Genomic DNA, 25071 nt, shown 5'->3' with positions numbered 1-25071 from the left:
AACACCAGATTTTGCATAGTCATCAGCTAGTTAATCACGGCCTTCAGCGGTAAGGGGGGGGGGGTACTTTCCTCATCACAGAAACTAGAGTTCGGTTACTTTCTTTCACTGCTGGTAGTAGTCAAAGGGCACAACATTTTAGCTACCAGGGGAATCCTCCTTACATAGGACTGCATATCCACTTCAACAAATAGCCACGCATGTGGTGTCCTGGCGGTTCTGGATTAGCAGATATTCTGCTGTTTGTCAGACAGTGTGTGCCAGTCAGTGGTCTGCCGGCACTATATTTTGTAGTCTGATTATCTTTCTTGGGGGTTCCATATCATAGCAACAATAGGGCTGTTCTAAATGGCCTTTTAAGTGTGGGGATACTATCTCATGTGCAATGTGATTGCTTCCCTCCAATACAATGTCCTCTATTCATTTCACCTTGGTTAGACACATCTATGTACTTAGTCAGACATCGAAGTGCACATGCTCCTTCATCTGCCTGTCGAAGCTTGTCTTCAACAAAAACATAAAGTTTCATGTTCCAGTGAAAAAGCAAGAGAAAGCAAATAAGCCCTTCAGAAAATTAGATTATGTTCACATACACAGAAGTAAAAGTTCTCATTTTACATTTTCCTGTTTTCATGGCAGGAGATGGGGATGTAAAAAGTGCACCTGTCATCTACAGCAGAAGCGGCAGTCAGACCACTGAGTCACCCAGGAGGCAGGTTGTATCCTGCGCCTCGCTAGCATTAGTCGCTTCCTTTCATACTGGTTCAGCCCTCACACCCCCAAGGGCAAGAAAAAAAAAAATCTGTGTGAAAGAGCAAAGAATGGTAAAATACAGTCAAAATTAAGAATTAAAGGAATACTGGCAAGATGAGTGCTCGGTGGCAAGTTATCCAGATGCTGAGATAAAGTAGCAGCTGGCTACATTACCCAACTTCTGGGTCATTTTCTATTGAGGTCTATGAAAGATTAGTAAAAATCCTGGCGACATCTAAGGCACCATGAGAGATAAAATAATATAATATAATATATATATACAAAGAGAAATAACACCCTCTTGTGAACAGTCACGGTCAAATAAGGTCGTCAATGGTGCTCAGCTGCAATAATTGAAAGTACGTATAAAGAAAATGAAAAAAATACGGCACTCACAGACCCATTAAAACTAGTCCTTTATTCCTTGGTACGGCACATGCAGGGAAAGACGGTGGCAGAAGGATTCTATGGTATCAAACAACCGTTCTGTTAAGCGCGAAACGGTCGCAGTCTGTCTTTCTCTCACCCTGCCCGCCGCCAACATGACCCGTACCAAGGAATAAAGGACTAATTTTAAAGGATCGGTGAGTGCCACATTTTTTTTTTTTTTTATTCATTATTTTCTTTATACGTACTATGAAAGATTAGTCTACTGCCAGCCTGTGCTTATATGCCCCATTAGGGCATATTGACATCAGAAACACCCAGTATAGGTGTTCAGGAACCCCACCAAAAAAAAAAAAAAAAAAGAAGGGAGGCTCTTTGTCTAATTTGGTTTGGCCATTTTAATCCTACATAGGTTTTCTGATGAGGATTTTGCTCAGAGTGTTATTGACGCGCCCCCTGGGCCAGTGTTGTTTGGGGGATACCCGGAGCTGGATCAGATGGGGGTTGTAGTCTCCGAGTGGCGGTGACCCGGTCCGTGCCCAGGGTGTCAAGCTCAGTGTGTGGCAGTCCTACAGATGTTGCTGGATGTTCTTTTATGTCGACTACGCCACCCGTTGATTTGCGGTCACTACGGCCGCCGCTGCAGCAGGGTCCGCTGAGGCTGGTGGTGTGTGTGCAGCTCAGGTAGTATAACCCCCAACGGGAGGGGTATAGCCTCAGGGGGTCAGGTGTAGAGGATGGTGGTTGTGGAGGTGCAGTGAGGATGGTAATGAGACTCAGAGTCGGGCTGTGCAGTTCAGGGTCTTTACTTACTGCTGTTATGCTGGTCACTCCGGCCTTGAGTGACCGCCCGAGCCGTGCTGCGTCCACCAGGTCCTGGACTCGGCCAACTCCCAAGTAATTCTGGAGCGTGATCCTGAGCTCCCTTTCTGACGTTCCTTCTCTCTGGCCTTCCCCACCAGGGATCCACCTAAGTCCGGCTCCCTCGGGCCTCTTGTTGGTAAACCCTTGTCTCTGGGTTCCCTGACCCTATTCTTGGTTTGCCTTCCGGGTGGATTTAGTGGGTGGTCGTGGCAGATCCTGCCCACGACCTCCGGTCTCTGGCTAAGGATTAGTGCCCTCCACCAGCTTGGGATCCGGTACCCTTGTGCCAACTCTTCACCCTCTGATCTAGTCTTGGGTTCTTGGAGTTCTCTCTTCTCCCCCTCTGGGTCCTTCTTTCTCCTCTCTCTCTTTGGGCCTTGGAGCTGCTCTTCTCCTCTGCTCTCTTCCTCTGACTCTACTCTGACAAAAGACTGACAGACTGACTAAACCTCTACAAAAAGACCCTGTTCTAAGATGGTTCCCACCTTATATACTCCCTCTATGTGTGAGCTCAGGTGACCAGCACCCAATGAGCTCCTAGCATTACCCAGACTGCTCCCCCTATCTGCCCCTACACTACTGGGATGTTCCAACCCCCTCCCACTCCAGCCAGGGACAGACACTGTCGTACCTGCACATTTCTCTAGTGGGAGTACCATTGGTCTGTCCCCCGGAAATGGGATGTGTGTAGTGCATGCAGCCTACTGAGCTCAGTTCCACACTCCATCCTTACCCGGGAGTGGAATACCACACCTCTGGCTTGAGGTGTAATACCCCTGTAGCAGCCGAATCCTCAGGGTGCTACATTATCAAACCCCATTCACCCACAGAACAATAAAGCAATAAAGCTGCAGCAGATTCTAGGCATGTTACCGATTTCCAAAGCCCCAGTGTTTGAGTCCTCCATCTTTGCCAGATCTTTCACAGTTGATACAATCATTTCAGATTTTGGTGAAGATTTCACTCTTTGCATAGCAATGAAAATACAGATTTCAATGTGGATTTATTTCAGAAGAAAATACTTTACAGTAAAAAAAAAAAAAAATGTAACTATAAAACTTATGGATCCAATTTTGACACTTTGCTACTAATAGGTAGTGCTGATCTGTTACGGAATAATCTCCCACTTCCATCTGAGCAGTATCGTGAATGGTAATACACTGTTTTAGCTTGTTTTCTTTTCACATTCATATTTTACATACATGGGTTTTTAACATCATTCCTTCTTTACAACTGCAAATAACAGGAACTCTACAAACCCATAAAACATAATTATATATAATTAAGTTGAATAGACATCAATTATGCCCAAATACATAAACTAAAAGCGTGATACAATAAAATAATATATTCATATTAGTAGCAACCAGACACTCCTCAGCCAGAGATACAAAACTCTGAGGACCCTGGGATGGGTTGTAAGATGATCAACCCTGTGACCAGCGCTTTTCAGCCCTCTCTGGGGTCATAGCTAATATTGCGGCTCTACCTATTCTGACAGGTGGTTCTGTCTGGAAGTAAAATGGAAAATGAGCAGGAGTTTTCATGCTTTTAAGCATCCTCAGTTGGCAGCTTCACAATTAAGACTTGGAACCTTTCACTGTAGTGTAGACCGAACATTACAACCCCGGAGTTTGGCAGAATATGTCGTCTTGGTGCATTTTCCATCTATGTTTCCAATAACTGCTCCACCCGTATGTTTTAAAGGAAATCAGTCCAGGACATTTAACCCTTTTCTCCACTGATGAAATGTTTTCACGGCAGTCACCATCAATGTATTCATCAGTGAAATGCAGCTTCATATATGGTCTGATCTACTTGACAAAAAAATATATAATCCACATGCAGTTAAGGAGTTTGCCACTAAAGCTGGCCATTCACATTAAATGGCTGTCAGCCGAATGATGCTTCGGCTGTTTGATGGGCCGACAGCCATTTCAGGACTCTTCCCATCGGCCTAACGATTGCTCGTGCTCTCCATGAGAAACCCACCAGCTGACATATCAACCGGCAGCTTATCTCTGGGAGATCAATGATCAGAAGTCTGAAACTGGACATGCCCAATTAAAATCTCCTTTGACGATCAGTCGGCTGGCGCTCCCATACAAATCAGACTGCTGTCCGAAGCAGACGATATCGAGGTACAGCACCTATTCACCTTAATAGGAGTGAAGAGGTAGCAACTGAGTAAAGAAGCAACCCCACACTGGAGAATCTGAATGATCCATGAATTTAAAGGGTTGCCCACTACTTGGGACAACCCCTTTTTATTAAAAATAAAACTGCCAGAACCTTCTGCACCAGTGGTGTTCCAAAGATGTCAGTGTCGGTCTCCTGAGGTTCACAAGACATTGTTTTACCACGTGAGCAAATCAGAGGCCCCTAATGGGCTGCAGATCTCCCTTCCTTTGGACCAGTGTTTTCCAAACCCAGTCCTCACGACACCCCCCCACCACCACCAACATGTTTTCAGGATTTCCTTAGTATTGCACAGTTGAGAGAACCTGTGGCAATTTTATGCCTTAATACTAATTTCATCACCTGTGCAATACTAAGGAAGCCTGAAAACATGACGTGTTGGGGGCCGTGAACAGTGGAGTAACTAGAGTCTGATAGGACCTTGTGCAAGATTTGGAACGGGCCCCACCGATCCGGAATAAATAAAAAAAAAATGATATGCCCTCCATCTTGGTATATACAGCATGTCCCTTATCCTGGCCCCATCCTGGTATATATGTCCCCTGTTCTGCTGCTGTTCTTTAATGTATAGAAAAAAAATAAACTATTAAACTCACCAGGAGTGTACATAGAAGTCATGGGGCCCTATAGCAGAAGAATAATGCGCTTCCCATAGTCCTCCATATAATATACTACACAGCCCAAAGTCCTCCATATAGTATAATGCATCTCCATATTAGCATAATACACAACCCATATGCTTCATAGTAGTATAATGCATGGCCCATAATCACCCATAGTAGTCGCCCATAGTAGTATAATGCACGACCTATAGTCCTCCATATAGTATAATGCACGGCCCATAGTCATCCATGTAGCAGTATGGCCACCGATTTTAAATAAATAAATACATACTCACCTTCTCTGCACTCCCCCGCTGCGTGCCATCCTCTTGTAAAGCCAGCAGCAGACTACAACGTCACTGCCATGAGCCCCCCGTAACAGGCACGCTGACGTCAGCTGCTGGCTTCCGCATGGCTGGCAGCATGTATTGCGGCACACGGACTCGATGGGTCTGTGCGGTGCAATACACTTCAGCTGGCTGTGAGTTCAAGGACACACAGTTGAAGTTTCTGCTGGAGTTGGCGGGCCCCTGACGTAGTAGCAGAAGTCGTTACGCCACTTACTGTAGTTGCCTCATGCAGAGATTCTTACAGAGCGGTGGACACTGGGGTCACTGGTTTGGCCGAATTGAAGAGAACACCAAAATCTGTTCTCTGGAAAATCCATCCACAACTTGATAGAAATCATGGTATTAAGTAATTACACTGTTCATACTTAAAACCTCCTTTAAGGCTGTGTTCACATACAGCTTTTAACCTCAGCACCCCTGTGCAGCTGCAATCTTTTTACCTGCACAATCACTTAAACGGAATTTGTCACCAGATGCTTGCTTCCCCACTGATTCACATAGTGGGCTGCTTGCTGTAGTTTTGATTAAATCACGATTACAAATCGGCTGCAGATCTACTAGTCCTCTGAATGCTGAGCTGTGTATAAGGGCTCATGCAGACAGACCGCAATGCATGGACTGGCCGCGGGTCTCTCTACCAGTGCAGCTCAGCTGTATATATTTATAGGAGGCTGTCAGGTTTGGGTTGGGAGACCCGCAGCTAGTCCATGCACTGAACGATCGGACAAAGATCCACGGTCGTCTGTGGCACAGAGCTGATGCCGTTAAAAGCCGCGTCATGACCGTTGCACATGTGACCACTGCAGTCAATCACTAGGCTAGCTAGCAATGATGCCGAAATAGTCAAGTCACCGCTGCAGCTTGTTAATAAAGATGAGGAAAGCCGATGCTGTAATGGTGGGGAGGGGGAGTATGGTGGACTTATTTAGAGCAAGTTACAATCATGGAAAATTCCTAAAAAGCTATATATTTTTACAAGAAAACAGCAGATCAGACTAAAACAGGTTCAGATGTCACACAGTTAGGAGCCAGGACAGAAAGCAGACCTCTAACCCAGACAAATGTGAGATTATAGATAGTCAGGTGAACTCTGCCTGCAGAGAAGAATTCTAGAAAGAAAAAAAAGATAAAGAGGGGGAAGGTGCGGAGACAGCACCAAAACAGGAATGGATTTGCTGAGAGGTAACATAGCCCCGGGGTACAGATCACTAATGTTCTGTGCCACTCCATAGCTTTTGTCGCTTCTTCGGTATCACAGCAAAAAGATAACATTTATGTAAAACCTGCTGTGTTTTCGGAATAACCAGAACTAATTTGTGAAAAACATGTTCTGTAAATCCACTCTTACAGTTAGGTTATCTGTCGGACATGTCCGAGTTGGCGGCGACAGCTGCCGGGATTTCATGTCTCCACTCCTCATGCGTGTTAGGACACGTTCTACAAAACCTTACTACATACAGCTACAAGCATAATGGACGGGTTTCTATTACTATGAGGTGCTGTAAAATAACCAAGATGTACTAAAAGCCAGGTAAATTCTAGATATAATAATTACTTCCAATTCACTGGCCATCCTCCACTGAAGTGTAAAGCCGTGTGCACACAGCAATGTCCTGACACTGCGTGCTGCAATATAGGGCTTGTGCACAATGGGTCCCTATAACAGCATAATCATTTTATAGAGATAAGAGGGTGGGGGATATTTTGAATGAGTTTTTTTTTCTTGTTTGTTTGGGTTTTTTTTTTTGCAAAACAAGAATATCAATAATAATAATATTATACATGACAACAGAGTGCAGACAATTCAGTTGCCACTTTGTATTTTCTCAAAGACTGACAGCAAATTGGTTGCCAGCCCTTCAGAAGCACGATGAGGGTTTATACAGACCCCTAGGCACAAAGGGAATTGGTCACAAGATTCATACGGCCCAAACCACGGACATTAATCTGAGCCTGGGTGTCAGGTATGTTGTAATATGAAAAACTCTGGCATTTCAGAGAAAACAAAAGTTTCAATAGGCCATAGTGAAAGATCTTACTAGTCTTTCGAAGCCCCACTCCATGTGATTGACAGGCATCTCCCTGTGTACACGCTAAAGCCGCGGCATTTCAGAGTAAAGCATACCTGACTGCAATGGAGCATCCAGGCTCTGATTCATGCTGCCTTTAGGTCAGACAGCACGAATCTAGTGACCGGTTCCATTTATAGGTTTTTCTCACTTTCTTCTGGAGCACATCGCTCCCCTGCCTCTCTGCTTCCGGTTTATCTCACCTTCTTTCTTCTGGAGCACATCGCTCCCCTGCCTCTCTGCTTCCGGTTTATCTCACCTTCTTTCTTCTGGAGCACATCGCTCCCCTGCCTCTCTGCTTCCGGTTTATCTCACCTTCTTTCTTCTGGAGCACATCGCTCCCCTGCCTCTCTGCTTCCGGTTTATCTCACCTTCTTTCTTCTGGAGCACATCGCTCCCCTGCCTCTCTGCTTCCGGTTTATCTCACCTTCTTTCTTCTGGAGCACATCGCTCCCCTGCCTCTCTGCTTCCTGCTTTCCAGGAGGAGGGCAGAGCGCATTTTAAGATGCACAAGTCGCACTTGTGAGCTCTAAAGCGAAGAGCTTACAAGCGAACCTCCTTGCCTAGGAAACCAGTCACCTCAGACTGAGTTAGAGGCCACGTCTACAGTCATCAAACAGTAAAACTATAGAATTTAAAATCACTCTGTGGTAGAGAACAGAGGATTTTTAAGAAGAGGTAAAATGCAGAGTTGCTTGTTGTTTTTCTAAGCACTTTGCAATTTTACCCATTTAACAAAACGCAACACCCTTTTCAGGCGCCCTTTCAGCGCCTCCATGAAGCATGGAATCATCTCCTTGAAGCTGAATTTCTAGAGAAGAATGCCTCCTAAGGCCTTATTCACCCATCAATTAATCACAGTCAGAATGCAGTCCACACTCGGCTGCGATACATGGATGTGTGATAACAGCATTAGTGTATGTACACCGGGGGTAGCAGATTTTCCAAATTAGGAGTACAGTCTATTGCTGAGCAGCGTGCTCCCCCGACCTCTTGTCACCCCACTACGTAAACAGCAGCCTGTCCATCACTTTTGGAAACTCAGGGGGGGAGAGGGAAGTGCTCTGCTCATGAATACAACATTTCGATGTATTCCTTACTCACTGATCCACTTTAATATAATCCATATTGGAATATATCCCACTTTAATAGATTACATATCAAGATAATTGCAAATTCAGCATGCATTCATAGCAGTCTACGGGCACCATAACAGACAGCACAGATCTCTAATATGGCCATTTGTATAAAACTTTACATTTAGTATAATGTACTTTGTATTTCTACGAAGGCTAAGAGGCTGGGAAGAGTAAACCAAGAGCCTCCGTAAGCCGAGGAATCAATAAGTGCTCAATTTTAATGATTGACACACCTATACAAGATAAATATACTAGATGTCAAGAATGAAGATGTATTAAAAGCACCGAGCCGTCCATCCCTTAGGTCTCCTCAGCCAGGGGCCCCTTGTTTACCCGCTATTTTATAGTATGCTCTGCATTATTAATCAGCTCCTGCCCCCTCATGAAATGTAAGACTGTGAGTCATTGCCCCAAGGAGTCAAACGAACCCAAACACAGAAAAACCTGCAACAGATTAGGACCACATGCTCATCAATGCTTTGTTTCTACACATTCCTGACAGATCTGCTTGAAATATTAACACTGTAAAGGCTGCATGGTCATGGAAACCAGGATCTGTCAAGTCTGTACTTGTAGCCCATCAGCCTCCAAGTTTTGCCAACAAGGCAATGTCCACGTGTTAATATCTTTACAAGGGACAAATCGTAAGCTAATTAGCTTTACAGGAAAAAATAAACAGTCTCTCTAATGCTTCCCTTTAAAGGGGTTGTCAAATACTGGACAATCCCTTACTGGTGGCCACATGGCGCTGCATAAATGTCATAAAAAAAATATTCTAACTTGCCTCCCAAACTACAGCAGCTCCCGTATTCCTGCCAGCCTTCTCACTGTCATATGACCACTGCAGCCAACCAGCAGTCGCTGATCAGCTGCAGCCAACACAATTCTATCAGAGCAGAAGAACAGTGTTTCTTCTAATGTAATGGAGCTGTGAAGGATGCAACAAGCTATATGTTGCAAACCTGGGCAATTAATAAGGGGTTGTGCAGTAGTGAACCATTCCTTAAAGGCAACGTCTTATCAGAAATGGCCTATTGTTTAAAATCAAGTAATTGTTTTACATGTATTTTTTGGCTTTTTTTTTTGTTAATCATCTGTATTAAAAATAAAACCTTTTCCTGCAATTTTCACACCGGCCACTGGGGCTCCTGTAGACTAACTTGTTTGAGGAAATCCACATGACCATTCATTACAATAGATAGATCCAGGCCCTATCTAATAAGAGTGAGAAAAAAGTCATTATAAAAAAAAAAGGTATGGGGGAGCTGTGACACCACCTATTGTGAATGGTGGATCCGATGCATGGAGGAGTTACCCGTCATTGTTATCCCACCTCTGAGGATAATGAGCCTGCTGAAAACTCTTCCTAAAGTATGAGTCTATAAACAGTGTGAAAATTGCAAAACAATTTTTTTTCTACAGATTGTGATATGAAAAAAAAAAAAAAAAAAAAAGAAATATTATATATATCCCTTACAGGGAATTTGTCATCAGAAAATGTCCGATTCCAAAATACATGACAGAAAAGAATCGGTCATTTTCTAATGATAAATTCCCTGTAAGACCCCCCCCATCCATGAGCAGACATTTGATCTGACCATGTTCTATACATCTTTGTTCCTTTTCATCTCGGGGGTTAGCGTGTTCTTCCCTTCTGGAACTTAATGGGCAATAAATGCTGTGCAAAAATTAGGAGAAGAGGAAAAAGGGAGCATAGTAAATCTCCCATTTCCCCTGGTATAGCCCCTCCACCCAGACACTTCATAAAAGGAGAACTCTGCAGGGAATACCAACACGCTGTAATGAATCGCTGACCACTCCGAGCAATTTCACAATGACTGATGTCACAGCCGTTGTGCTGACTCACATGCTTCTCCAGGATTGTGCACATCTGTATTTGAGCTTACAGAATATTATTATTATAGCGCCATTTATTCCATGGCACTTTACATGTGAATCTTACTCCAGATGTGACAAATATATGAATATTCCTTATAATGAATGGCCAGCGCTCCCAATGCATCACTCAAGCGGCAATTCACCCAATTCTATTTTTTTTTTTTTTAAAGCTGGAAATGGATTTTGCATTAACATAAAAATGATCAACTTCTTGTAGAGGCAGTAAATGTAATAATTATATCTGCCAATTAGGTACATGCTGTAGAACCCAAGTAGTAAAACATAAAATCATAAGACATCATACTTTGTTTTTTTGTGCAGTCTGTATGTGTTGAGAAGGGGTCGGCATGCAGGCGATTCATTACTCTGATAATATCCATTTCTTGCAGCACAGTCTTGTTTAATATGGATGGGGAGAGAAGCATTGCTAAATATCCAGACAAGCCAAAAAATGCTTCAATTTTTTCCTTAACAGTCCATTTGTACACATTTGTGTCCGATCTATTAAGCAGTTAAAACAAAAGATTAAATTGATGCCAAGACTTCTTTTTTTCTTGAGGAGCAAGCGGCTGCCAACAAGAAATGCAGGAAGCGACCGAGGGGGGAGCTGCATCCTGCTGTAAGACACAGGGGTTCTTAGTGATAGGGAAGAAAATAAACAAGCCAGAGGAATGACCAAATGAGGCCCAGATGTCCGATAGCAAGCAATGTCACCGGAGGAGCATCCTTGTACCTCTTAATGAGGGGGAAGCAGGATGGCTTTTGAATCCACCAGAAAGTGAAGACGTCCTGAAGAGGACAATTACAGGACATCCATCCACATGAAATTCAGTTCATTATAATTTATAGGGTTTTTGTTTTGTTTTTAAGAAGTGATAAAATTCTTATAAATGTAAAAACGACCCGTCACCAGGTCAAACAAAGCCAGTTTTTCCTCTTATTTTATTCCCGCTGCTTCCCGGATTATTCTGTCTCTTTGGCGTTCTGTTTTATAAATCCCTCATACAATTCTAGAGATATGGGCCTTTTTATTTAATGATATTTTTTATGGTCTCTACAAGGGGAAGCTGCTCACAGGGTAATTATGCAACGCATCCCAAGTACAAGAGAATCCTGGAGGAGTATAAATAGTACTAAATAAAAAGGCAACAATATGGAAAATTTAAAAAAAAAAATGAACATAAAATGCTTCGGTGAGCAGGAATAAAATGAGAAAAAAAAAACTGGTCACAGTTCCCCTGTAAGTCACGTGGCCAGTATGGCGGCTTTCAACAATAAATGAACATTAATTTGATGGAACTTAACAAGTAGAGATCATTTTACAGAAGGCACACTGGAAAAGACTAAAACAAAGTTTTCTGGTTGATACAACAATGTTCATTCTTTAACGGTCCGTCTATAACCAAACATCGCTTTCTGTAACACTCCGCACTAAGGATAATTCTTGCAGTGAAAATAAGCAGTATAAATTGACCAGCAGGCCAATATTGGCTGCAGTTTTCCTCCCCAGCACGTGGATGAGATTTTTTTGTACAATGCTGGTACTGTAAAGCGCTGCAAGATTTTCCACTCGCACAAGAAATCCAATTAATATACCCCAAGTGCTCTTCTGGAAACATTGTAGACCGAGCGCGTCATGTCACCACCTCACAGCCTGAAAAACATTGGAGCTTACTGCAGCGAAACAAATAGGGGTAGCAGAAAGGCTCAATACTCCAAGTAATATGGGGATTTTACACATGTCTCTTTAAAATCAGCCTGTGGTTGCTGGCAGGGAGGCTGAAGGAAAGAGAATTTCCCCTTGCAGCACTATTCTATTTTCAGATGGCTCCTGCTGATACCGGGAACAATTATTTTTATATATCAGGGAATTACTTCATTTATTTAAATGAGAGGCCTCTCCTTGGCCGGTATAACACACAGCGTACCAGCCAAAGAACATATAACTAATAGGTTTGTTGGGGAACCATCCACATAGCAACGTAAAGCCCACAGCTGAGAAACAAAGCCATAAAAAGACTAAACATGCCCATCACATAACAAAAGGGGATGGAAATGGATGATCTGTATTTCAGGTGACAATCGCAATATAATATAATATATATTGGAGGAAATAAGTATTTGATCCCTTGCTGTTTTTGTAAGTTTGCCCACTGTCAAAGACATGAACAGTCTATAATTTTAAGGGTAGATTAATTTTAACATCGACTAAACAAAAAAGAATCAAGAAAATCACATTGTATAAATTAGATCTATTTATTTGCATTTTGCAGTGAGAAATAAGTATTTGATCCCCTACAAACCATTATGAGTTCTGGCTCCTACAAACCAGTCAGTCAGACGCTCCTAACCAACTCCTTACCTGCATTAAAGACAGCTGTCTTTTATAGTCACCTGTATAAAAGACTCCTGTCCACTGACTCAATTAATCAGTAAGACCCTAACCTCTACAACATGGGCAAGACCAAAGAGCTTTCTAAGGATGTCAGGGACAAGATCATAGACCTGCACAAAGCTGGAATGGGCTACAAAACCATACACAAGACGCTGGGTGAGAAGGAGACAACTGTTGGTGCAATAGTAAGAAAATGGAAGAAATACAAAAGGACTGTCAATCGACATCGATCTGGGGCACCATGCAAAGTCTCACCTCATGAGGAATCCTTGTTAATGATCTCAAGGCAGCTGGGACCACAGTCACCAAGAAAACCCATTGGTAACACATTACGCCTTAAAGGTTTAAAATCCTGCAGTGACCGCAAGGTCCCCATGCTCAAGAAGGCACATGTGCAGGCCCGTCTGAAGTTTGCCAATGAACACCTGGATGATTCTGTGAGCTACTGGGAGAAAGCGCTGTGGTCAGATGAGACAAAAATTTAGCTCTTTGGCATTAACTCAACTCAACATGTTTGGAGGAAGAAGAAGGATCAGTACAACCCTAAGAACATCATCCCAACCATGAAGCCTGGTGGAGGAAAATTATACTTTGGGGTGCTTTTCTGCAAAGGGGACATGACGACTGCGCCATACTGAAGGGAGTCATGTATCACGAGATTTTGGTCAACAACCTCCTTCCCTCAGTAACAGCATTGAAGATAGGTCGTGGCTGGGTCTTGCAGCAAGACAATGACCCAAAACATACAGCCAACGAGTGGCTCAAAAAGAAGCACATTAAGGTCATGGAGCGGTCTAGCTAGTCTCCAGACCTTAATCCCATAGAAAACTTATGGAGGGAGTTGAAGCTCCAAGTTGCCAAGCGACAGCCATAAAATCTCAATGATTTTGAGATGATCTGCAAAGAGGAATGGACCAAAATTTCTCCTGACATGTGCACAACCCTCATCATCAACTACAAAAAACGTCTGACTGCTGTACCTAATTTATACAATGTGAATATTATATTATATTATATTATATTATATATATATATATATATATATATATATATATATATATATACACACACACACACACACACACATATATATACACACACACACAGACTGTTCAAAAAATTAAGGGAACACTTAAACAACAGACTATAACTCCAGGTAAATCAAACTTCTGTGAAATAAAACTGTCCACTTAGGAAGTAACACTGACTGACAATCAATTTCACATGCTGTTGTGCAAACGGAATAGACAATAGATGGAAATTATTGGAAAATATCAAGACCCCCTCAATAAAGGAGTGGTTCTGCAGGTGGGGACCACAGACCACATGACATTACCAATGCTTTCTGGCTGATGTTCTGGTCACTTTTGAATGTTGGTTGTGCTTTCACACTCGTGGTAGCATGAGACGGACTCTACAACCCACAGAAGTTGCTCAGGTAGTGCAGCTCATCCAGGATGGCACATCAATGCGAGCTGAGGCAAGAAGGTTTGCTGTGTCTGTCAGCGTAGTGTCCAGAGGCTGGAGGCGCTACCAGGAGACAGGCAAGTACACCAGGAGACGTGGAGGGAGCCGTAGGAAGGCAACAACCCAGCAGCAGGACCGCTACCTCTGCCTTTGTGCAAGGAGGAACACTGCCAGAGCCCTGCAAAATGACCTCCAGCAGGCCACAAATGTGCATGTGTCTACACAAACGGTTAGAAACCGACTCCATGAGGGTGGTATGAGGGCCGGACATCCACAGATGGGGATTGTGCTCACAGCCCAACACCGTGCAAGATGCTTGGCATTTGCAACAGAACGCCAGGATTGGCAAAGTCGCCACTGGCGCCCTGTGCTCTTCACAGATGAAAGCAGGTTCACACTGAGCACATGTGACAGACGTGACAGAGTCTGGAGAAGCCGAGGTGAGCGATCTGCTGCCTGCAACATCCTTCAGCATGACCAGTTTGGCAGTGGGTCAGTAATGGTGTGGGGTGGCATTTCTTTGGAGGGCCGCACAGCCCTCCATGTGATCGCCAGAGGTAGCCTAACTGCCATTAGGTACCGAGATAAGATCCTCAGACCCCTTGTGAGACCATATGCTGGTGCGGTTGGCCCTGGGTTCCTCCTAATGCAGGACAATGCCAGACCTCATGTGGCTGGAGTGTGTCAGCAGTTCCTGCAAGATGAAGGCATTGAAGCTATGGACTGGCCCGCCCGTTCCCCAGACCTGAATCCAATTGAGCAAATCTGGGACATCATGTCTCACTCCATCCACCAACGTCACGTTGCACCACAGACTGTCCAGGAGTTGGCGGATGCTTTAGTCCAGGTCTGGGAGGAGATCCCACAGGAGACCATCCGCAACCTCATCAGGAGCATGCCCAGGCATTGTAGGGAGGTCATACAGGCACGTGGAGGCCACACACAATACTGAGCCTCATTTTGACTTGTTTTACGGACATTACATCAAAGTTGGATCAGCCTGTAGTGTGTTTTTCCACTTTAATTTTGGGGGTGACTCCAAATCCAGGCCTCCATTGGTTAATAAATTTGATTTCCATTGATGATTTGTGTGTGATTTTTTTTGTCAGCACATTCAACTTTGTACAGAACAAAGTATTCAATGAGAATATTTCATTCATTCAGATCTAGGATGGGTTATTTGAGTGCTCCCTTTATTTTTTTGAGCAGTAAAATTTATATACACACATACAAACATCAGCATAGGACTAACCACAAAGTCTTTGTAGCTAAGGAACAAAGCAAGGGCTCCGACTACACACTGAACATCAGGGTCATGTATCACATCCAACAACCAAGATACTAGCAGAATATATAGCTGGCCCTGATGCAATCACCAAAGCGTGCCTGTTTCCTCATCCCTAGAGTTATTCCTGTCTGCCATGAAGGCAGGGAAATGCATCCCTGACAGCAGTCTGCCCCCCCATCTCTACAGTGCTCTGTGCAGCTGCATCTGTCACTGACAGCCTCTCCAGGGAGCAGTGCAAAGTGACAGGAAGGCAGCGAGGACCGGAGCCAGGAAGACCTGCAAGGGGCCTATTGTACAGCGGCAGGGTCTCTAACTTCTACCAATTCCACACTTACTCATTAGATCACTTGAAAGAGGCCCTGTCACCTCTCCGGGCATGTCCGTCTGAGTAAATAATATAATTGTGGAGCATGCTCTCATACAAGGCTGCATTGTGCTGTTCCTCTGTTATGCCTCCTAGAAATGTATGAATAAATTGACAGCTGGGTGTTATCAGTTGAGGGGGGGCCTAAACAGTCTGACATTGTCCAATCAGTGGTTGCAAGTTTCAGACTCTGTAAGGAAACACCCTTTTGGCAACACCAGGTGTCAATTTATTACATGAATTTCTAGGCAGAACAGCCACAATGGAGCTCCAGAACGGTTATTATTTTTAATATATGCAGTTACTTAATGCAAACATGGCAGGAGTCCCAGCAGAAAGACTTCTATCCTTCCAGAAAATAAGAACCCAGTGCATAACCCACCTATATACCAATACACTGTGGATATCAAACTCTTGCACAGCCAGCACCACTAGTGCACACTATGGCTGTGTGCCCACAATGCGTTTAAGCGTTTTCGCAGCGGCAATTCCGCTGCAGAAATGCCCTACCCAATTATTTTGCGGAAGCGCTGCGTTTTCGCCACCATTGACTTGCATTGGAACGCATGGAATCCTCATCACTGCATGTGGAATCCATGCGTTTCAAAGAGGAGAGACTCCTCCAGACCCGGGTACCATAGAACCTGTAAAAAAAAAGAATAAAATAAAAATATATACATTATACTTACCTTCTGATGGACCCCGGTGTCCTTGTCTTGGCTTGCCGGCAGCTTGCGGTAGACTAAAAGGACCGGCGCTGACGTCATTTAGTCATGTGACGGGTCACGGGACCGCTGACGTCGGCAGGTCCTTAAATCTACCGCGAGCTGCCAGCAAGCAGAGACAAGCACACCGGGGGCCATCAGAAGGTAAGTATATATTTATTTTTTACCATTCTTTCGGTCACACTATATAAATTCATGCCGGTTGCATGGATTTATATAATGTGACCAAGTTGACAAGCACTTTCCAAGTGATGCTAAAAATCGCTTGGAAAGAGCTTGACAACCCGCATGCGGAAATGCATGTGAAGAACGCTTCACATCCGCATGTACCTGGCAGGAAAAACACATGTACAATCCGCATGTGTTTTTTCTGCTAGGGAGATGCAGAAACGCTCAGGAAAAAATCCAGAGCATTTCCTTATCGTGGGCACATAGCCTATGGGTCCCATTAGGCATACTATTAGTCCCTTTCTTTCATTGCATTATAACAGTACACACCCATCACAAAAGGTATATACAGCTGGGACCAAGCGATAGCATGGAGCCACTTCCATTGTCTCCAGCCACTGGTCTCATGCAAGACAAGTTCCTCAAAGGACAGGCTGATTCTATAGCGTTAGTTTCCATGGTACATAATCATTCACCATTATTATTATGCTTTACTTATATAGCACCATCATATTCCACAGCGCTTTACAGACACCGTCATCACTGTCCCCATTGTGGCTCATAATGTAAATTCCCTATGAGCACGTCTTTGAAGTGTGGGAGGAAACCCCCGCAAACACGGGGAGATCATACAAACTCATTGCAGATGTTGTCCTATGTGGGATTTGTACCCAGGATCCCAGGCTCAGCAACAGTCATGAGCCACCATCATTGGAAAGCTTGGTGCTGCATAGATGGCCATCATCAGTACTGAGCAAAAGCCAGGGCCTACTGTGACTCAGGCACGCAAGGGTCGGCATACCCCACCCCTGGAGCAGTCTCTGTGCATATAATGATGCATGCAACTTATATTTTATGGGGATCCAGGGCTAGACTGCAGTTTAAATTCCATACTTTATCAAAAAGAAAGAATGAAAATTTGAGAAAACAGAACTCTATTACAGACGTCCTTTCAGCAGCTGTGCAGCGCCTCCGACATACACAGCATATTCTATCCAGTGATTACAGAGAACAATGGCACCTCTGCACCGTTCCACTACAACAGGCACGAACCCCAGATACAGTCATATCCTGGCTAATTTACTGTCTGAGCACGTAAGTGTAAGGCATAAGGGCCAAACTACAGCCGCTAACATCACCATGGTAACTGCCAATGTACGATATTCAAGAAGGTAGCCATGTTCAAAGCCACAAATTATTCTTATATACAATTATTAATCGCGAGCACAAAAACAAATGCTGCAACAACAGCAATCAATTTAATATACGGGGTGCTAAAGAACACAAGTTCAGTTGTGGCAGGAGCTTCACCAATCAGTCCAGGTCATAGCAAAATGACTGACTCGGGTTTGCTATATCTGTATGTTGTATGCCAACTTTAGAAATATCTTCAATATAAATGCATATACGAGTTACAAATGGACGGCACATTACAAGAAAACTAGAAAAAAAAAAAACACACACCAGTATTTAAAACCAGCAAAGGAAGAAAAAAAATGAAATTTGTGAACTAGTTTTCTACCGGTTTAGACAGAAGGAATCAGGGCTGTTTATGGAGGCACAAAGACAGGAGAGGTCATCCAGTAATTTACTACTACACACAATCTGAAGTTGAGACATTAAATTTGGCAATCGCCTCCAGCTCTGAGGAGGATGGGTGCGCACGGCTCGGAGATGCCAGCTGTACAGAATTTCCTTCCAGCTGTTTGGCCTCTCTCCATACCAAGACGGAGAAGAGCTGCTGGCAGGGACTGAATGACGACAGAGAAGATGCAGAAGAGCAGCAGGGAAAACAAAAGACGACCAGTGGAAAAGGGCCAGACCCCTCATTTGCCAGCGAATGCACCCAAATCCTGTGCTACGTACGCGAGTATGATAGAAATCACATAAAATAGAGGAAAGGAAATGAAAAAAAGAACAGGACTGGGAAAAAGCACAATGCATGCAGCCCATGTACAAGTCATATAAAGGGCGCTTGTACTGAACATGCATCAGATCCATGTTGTAGTACGGTAATACGTGATCCTCCTGGGGTATCGCTAAAGGGGAAGAAAAAAAAAAGGGGGGGGCAATTTCTTGGAGTCTATACAGGTTGTCACTGTACTTACAAACTTCCAATAAGGCTCTGTTCACATCAGATTTCCAGCCTATGTTGAAGACAAATCAGGAAGACCTCCCAACATATATCTCAGATGAAAGCTGCAACGTATCCCACCATACTGCTATAGAGTGGGATACGATACCAACCCACAGGGCGGTATATGGCGTTATACATTTGTTTTCCTAATACACTATTTTTTACCGCAAAAAAAAAAGAAAAGCCTTACTAAACATGGGTCTTAGAAACTAACGTATATACAATGGAGTATTATGAACAGCGCCACTGCTGCCCATGGTCTGTGTCAGACATAGCAGCTCAGACTATTCAGCAATGAGCCGTGATACCAGGCACAGACCAAGACGCTATTTGTGGACATACTCCCACCATATAAAACCTCTTTACATTTTACATTGAAGGCAGCATTTATACATAGATGGATATTATTTTTGCAGAAAAATAAGGTTTGCCTTAAAGACTAATAACCGTATGACCTCTATACATGTACGGCCATGTCAGTAGAGAAGGAGTTAAGCCCTTTTCCCATATAACAATATTTCCTAGGGATGCCTTGATCCTGTATCCCGGCGAGCACAATACTACACAATATGAAGGAAGTCTGCTGACCTCAATGAACCTTAACAAATGCTGGGGGAAGGGAGCGATGTCTTGGCTCTATGATATGAGGCCTTGTCCCAACCAGGCAAATGACAGAGCCAGTGCAGAAAAAGGGGGAAATGATCCCTGTACGGTGTAGAGCAGCGCGGTTCCTACATTCCTACACCCCTTATAATAACAGTCCGCAGCGGCCCCAGCTACAGGGGAACAGGCACAGCCACTGCCTGGAGAGCACACTTTTTTCCCTCTTTTCCACTCCATCCCTTCCTACGAGCTTTTCTAGGGCTGTAAGACCCCCCTTGAGAGATGGAGATGTAAAGCACTGGACAAGCAGAAACTACAGTAAATCACATGAAAATGGATGGGGGGAGGGCTGCACGCCACAAGCCTGAGACTGGAGGCACATCTGTAGCCAGGCATCCCCTTCTCAGATTGTTTCTATTAAGTGGGGGGTAATATATCACCACCAGGACTACTCATGGCCCTTCTGGAATTGAAAAGGAGGCTGCTTTATGATCAAACATACTGACACTTAACCCCATCATTCCCACAATGAAACCTAGGCAGGAAATTTCCTATACTGTTACACAAAGGGAAAGTGTGGGGGGAGGGCAATAGGAAATGAAAATCTGTAATGTCAAGTACACAGCAAACAAGGGGAGATTGGACAAGACCATCGCTCTAGATCCCTGGAGAGCTGCTCCCCTAAAAGAATCAGACTCCAAGATACAACCCTAGAACCTCCAAGTGGACCCAGCAACCCCCCCAAATATTCTCCTAACGTGCAAAACTCAAAAGATTTCACTAGTGATTGACCCCTAAATCACAAGGGTATTCAGCATAGAACGCAAGAATTTCACCATCCAGAAAGCCATATATTCTGCCAGCACCCCAAGAATACATTGTGTGAGGACCATTACAGGACTACATTATTTCCAAATCCGTATGCTATGCACACCCCAATATTAACAATATCCTACGTATGCATCTATAAGCTCTAGCTGCACCCCAAATCACAGATCTAAAGGCAATGATACTGCAAACTCAAATAGTGTCCTCCACCCCTAATATGAGGTTACATAAACTCCAGCAGCACCCCAAAACACATCTACATGTATCGCAGATCCCCCACATACACCGCACACACCAATATGTCCTAAAACCCCAGTATATGCTTCTATAAATTCTATCAGCTCTAGCTGCACCACAAAACATAGATCGCTATATACTGAAAACCCCAACATTACTTGTGACCAATAATCACGGGACTGACCATCTCATAAGCTCTTCCAGCACCCCAAAACATATCTGCACACATCGCAGGTCCCCCATATACTGCAAACACCAATACTATTAATGTCCAGCACCCCGGTACATGCTAGCTGACAAAACAAATCCCCCGTATACTGCAGGACAAAATATTACATCCTACAGCCCTAGTATAGGCTGCCATAATCTTTAACAACCCCCCAAAACACATCTGCAAGCACCCCATACTCCAATTACTCCAATATACTGCAAACACCAATATTATGCCCTACACCCCTAGTATATGCTCACAAACTCTAGCAGAACCCCAAAACAGATCTACAAGCATCGAATATCCCTCACATTGAAAACCCTAATATTTTTATTGTCCAAAGCCCCATTACACACCGCCGTGACCTCTGACCGCCATAACAGATCTACCAGCACCCCGGCCCACCCTACAACGACCTCACAAGTGTTTATATTCTCCAGCTCCTCCAGTATTTGCTCCATAAGCTCCGAACAGATCAGCAATACCCCCAGATCCCCCACACGGATGGATCCCTTCACACTTTCCAGTCTCTGCTCCATAAACTCCCAGTGTGTGCGAGCAGCAGCTCAGATCCACAGGCTGTGACACACGTTTTACTAGACAGGAAAGAAAACACGGGACCAGGGACGTAAACAATGCGAGAAACCAGCTGCCCAAGATGTGACCCAAGAACACGGGAAGGATCAGCAAGACCCCAACTACAGTCCAAGAGCGAGACCCTGCACATCTGCAGAACTGTACACCAGAGCCTGTATATAGGGTTAGGAGCCACCCAGCACACAGGGGGCCCCCCGACCAGTCATCAGGACGTACCCCCAACACACAGGGGGCCCCCCACCAGCCATCAGGACATGCCCCCAACACACAGGGGGCCCCCGACCAGCCATCAGGACTACTCCCAACAAGTCATCAGAATGTACCCCTAACACACAGCAGTTCCCCCAACAAGCCATCAGGACATACCCCCAAAGCCCCATAGTGTCCTAAACACGTGGAGGGGGTAATGCTGCCATCACACCTCAGTTTGGCCCCCAGTTGCCATTTTGGTCTCTTCTACATTCCCACAGTGGGAAGCCCCCTACAGTAGCAGAATAAAGCCCCTGTGCCCACCATACAGTACAGGGGTCCCTGTAATGCCAGTATCATGACCACAGACATTGGAAGAAATGCCATGTGTAATGTGACCCTATTAAAGGGCCAGTCAGTCATGAATGTAGACGGGGACCCGTGTAAGAAGTAATGGGAGCAACAGTTGTAGTAAGTGACAAGTAAGCGCGGAGCCGTCAGATGTGATGGAGCCATGTGGCAGTGCCCCCGGCAGCCTGCGCCGACACTGACAACTTCATGCACAAGTAAACTCCTGTGTGGCCCCCAGAGGTCCTGCCGGGGCCCCCAGAGAAGCAGTGCCCGCAGCCCCCGGACAGGATGCCCCTACACACGCCGCGTCTCTTACCGATAGTTCGGGGTTGCTGTTGTCCCGGTGAGACACGGCTCGTATGACTCCGGCGCGCCAACCCCATCGGCCGATCTGCCCGATCTCCCCGAGCTCCGGCGGCTCCTTTCCTCCTCGGACCACACACACGAATCGCTTCCCAACCAGCTCCGGCCGCGCTCCCAGCGCCATGGCCTCCAGTCCCGGGAAGAATAGAGCGGAGGATCCAGTGAGACTTATAAGCGGCGGCCACGCATAGTGACGCCCCGGCTCGGTGGAGACAGGACGGTAAACTCTGTGCCGGCTCCAGCCGCCGCTGCCGTGTCCCCCTCACAGCCCGAGGCAGCCTGACACTGAGCGCCGGCTGCTCTTACACACACTGGTACCGCTCCGCCCGTGTCAGATGTACGAGACTCACGGCGCAGACTGTGTCCTTCCGCCAGACTTCACTAGGGCTTTCAAAAGAGTACCCCGAAATTCTCCCCGGTCCCCAGTGCCCGGAGCCCCGTACAGTCACGTCTGTGTCACGTCAGCCCGCACCCAATCATAGGCTGTATTATCACAGCGGCCAATGGCTGCCGGAGAGCGGGAGGCAGATGTGGGAAATATTAATTACTTTCCCTTGAAAGACCTCAGTTACCCTGAGAGAGGTGAAGGCAGCGGGTGCAGCCCGGCACTGGCGCTGCTGCCTGTCATCAGGAGACCGCTGCTGGTGCCACAGGCTGTGGGAGAAGAGCTGACAGACTGAAGGGTCTGCCCAAAAGTAGTTATTCCCCCAATTCACCATTTGTGGGGGGTTAGGGCACTTTCCTCTTATGTCATGTGTTATTCGTTGCTGGTTTTGGCATCAAAGTATACATAGAGTCAAGAAAGGTCTTTTTTTTCATTCTTTACCTCTTTTTGCAACTCTTTAGCAAAAAAAGTTCCTCGCTTTGCAAATTATGGCAAAAATTGCACCAATAAAAATGGCAAACTGAGAAACACACCAATGGGAGGGGGACTGGAGCGGGGGTGCGACAAATGTTTGTGGTTTTTTTTAGAAAAATAGTTGCAGATAAAGAATCAGTAGAAAACATCCAGATTCACTAAACTTCACCCAGAAAGCAGAAAAAAAGAAGAATAGGATAATGAATTGGGATCAAACGAAAAAAGGGGCAAAATACACAAAACTAGAAAATACCAGGAGCAAAGGACTCTGGCGTCCGGTGAGTGCGCCCACCTCTCCGTCATTGCCTCATCCAGCCATGGCTGAGAGCGGTAGTGCTGGGGCATCAACGCGTAGGTTTGCCCCGTTGGCTCGCCAGGATCCTGGATTAGGGAGTATATGACATTTTTTATTTTAAAACTTTTTGTGTGACTGTAGGTCCATCATACATTGAGGGGGACTCTCGTACATATTAGGGACTCCTCTGGGGGCTCTCAAAAAGTGTGGGGCAATTATACAGCGTGGGAGATTAAGTGGGGGGTCATCATACAGTATGGGAACCAATGTGAGAGCCCTGAAAGCGAGGCCTAATATGAGAGCCATCCTAAAGTGTGAGGACTACTTTGAGGGCCATCATAAAGTGCGGGGACTACAGAGGGGGCCATCATACTGTGTGAGGGCCATTATACAGTTCGGGGCCATCATATAGTGTGAGAATTACTGTGAAGGCCATTATTCTCTGTTTTGGGGGAGCAGTGAGGACATCATACTATGTATAGGGGAGCTGTGGGCCCATCATACTATGTATAGGGGAGCTGTGGGCCCATCATACTATGTATAGGGGAACTGTGGGCCCATCATACTGTGTATAGGGGAGCTGTGGGCCCATCATACGATGTATAGGGAAGCTATGGGCCCATCATACTGTGTATAGGGGAGCTGTGGGCCCGTCATACTATGTATAGGGGAGCTGTGGGCCCATCATACTATGTATAGGGGAGCTGTGGGCCCATCATACTGCATATAGGGGAGCTGTGGGCCCATCATACTATGTATAGGGGAGCTGTAGGCGCATCATACTATGTATTGGGGAGCTGTGGGCCCATTATACTGTGTATAGGGGAGCTGTGGGCCCATCATACTATGTATAGGGGAGCTGTGACCCCTCATACTATGTATAGGGGAGCTGTGGGCCCATCATACTATGTATAGAGGAGCTGTGGGCCCGTCATACTATGTATAGGGGAGCTGTGGGGCATTATACTATGTATAGGGGAGCTGTGTGCCTATCATACTGTGTATGGGGGAGCTGTACATGGGGGACTCAGGGGACATTATTAAAGAGATTTTCCATTACTAATCCCCTCACATTAGTCCTAACTCTTCCTAACACACTGTTATTACCTGCCCTGCTCCTGTAAGCTTATCTCTCTGTCGGTCATATATCCTTCTGTTTTGATTCTCCCTCTACTACTTCCGATCTGGGGACCGGAATTGGATGAACACAGCAGGGCACGTAACTGGTGGGGGCGGGGCTACATCTCGGTGAGTTACATCAGTCTGAGCACGCATGCTCAGATCAGATTTCACTTACCTCCCTGCTTAGATGCTGCTTTGAAGTGCCATCTGTTCTGCTGACAAGCCCTGCGATGTGCTGATCATTAGAAAGTATATCACAGGGCTTGTCAGCTGAAGAGACTGCACTTGTGAGCTCAGTCATGTGTGGTGCGGACTGAGTCTGATGATGCTTTGAAGTGCCATCTCCAAGCAGGAGGAGACTGTACTGGGTGGAAAATAGAGCTGGAGTGACAGTGGCTTCAGATCTTCCATAGTAATTTGCATATCAATTCAACCGCTGATTTCTCAGTAATGGAGGGATGGACTGGCAATGTAAAGGTATTACTGGACTTGTTTTTGAAAAAAAAAAATACATGCACATATAAACAGTTTGAGGTGTGAAATCCTGCTGATAGATTCCCTTTAAAGGGGTTTTTCACATGTTTTCTCTAAATTTACATATTGCCTGAGT

At 45.2% G+C, this 25071-nt stretch overlaps 1 protein-coding gene across 2 annotated transcripts in view; it reads right to left on the bottom strand.

The window, feature by feature from the left end:
- The window catches only part of JMJD1C (jumonji domain containing 1C), a 244772-nt gene extending 222114 nt beyond the window's left edge, over nucleotides 1–22658 (bottom strand). The window contains exon 1 of one of the 2 annotated variants that reach the window (XM_073685401.1): nucleotides 22139–22658. In XM_073685401.1, the coding sequence (XP_073541502.1) occupies nucleotides 22139–22309 (171 nt within the window). In that variant the 5' untranslated portion in view covers nucleotides 22310–22658. The remainder of the gene's footprint in view (nucleotides 1–22138) is intronic. The other variant, XM_073685402.1, reaches the window with a different exon arrangement.
- Between the last annotated feature and the right edge of the window lie 2413 nt (nucleotides 22659–25071).

The sequence above is a fragment of the Phyllobates terribilis genome, unplaced genomic scaffold, assembly GCF_046119375.1.
Source record: "Phyllobates terribilis strain yellow unplaced genomic scaffold, ASM4611937v1 Scaffold_5__5_contigs__length_657084704, whole genome shotgun sequence".
NCBI classification, from domain to species: Eukaryota; Metazoa; Chordata; class Amphibia; order Anura; family Dendrobatidae; genus Phyllobates; species Phyllobates terribilis.
The sequence above is the reverse complement of the archived record's forward strand: the minus strand, read 5'-3'. Positions and strand labels throughout refer to the sequence as shown.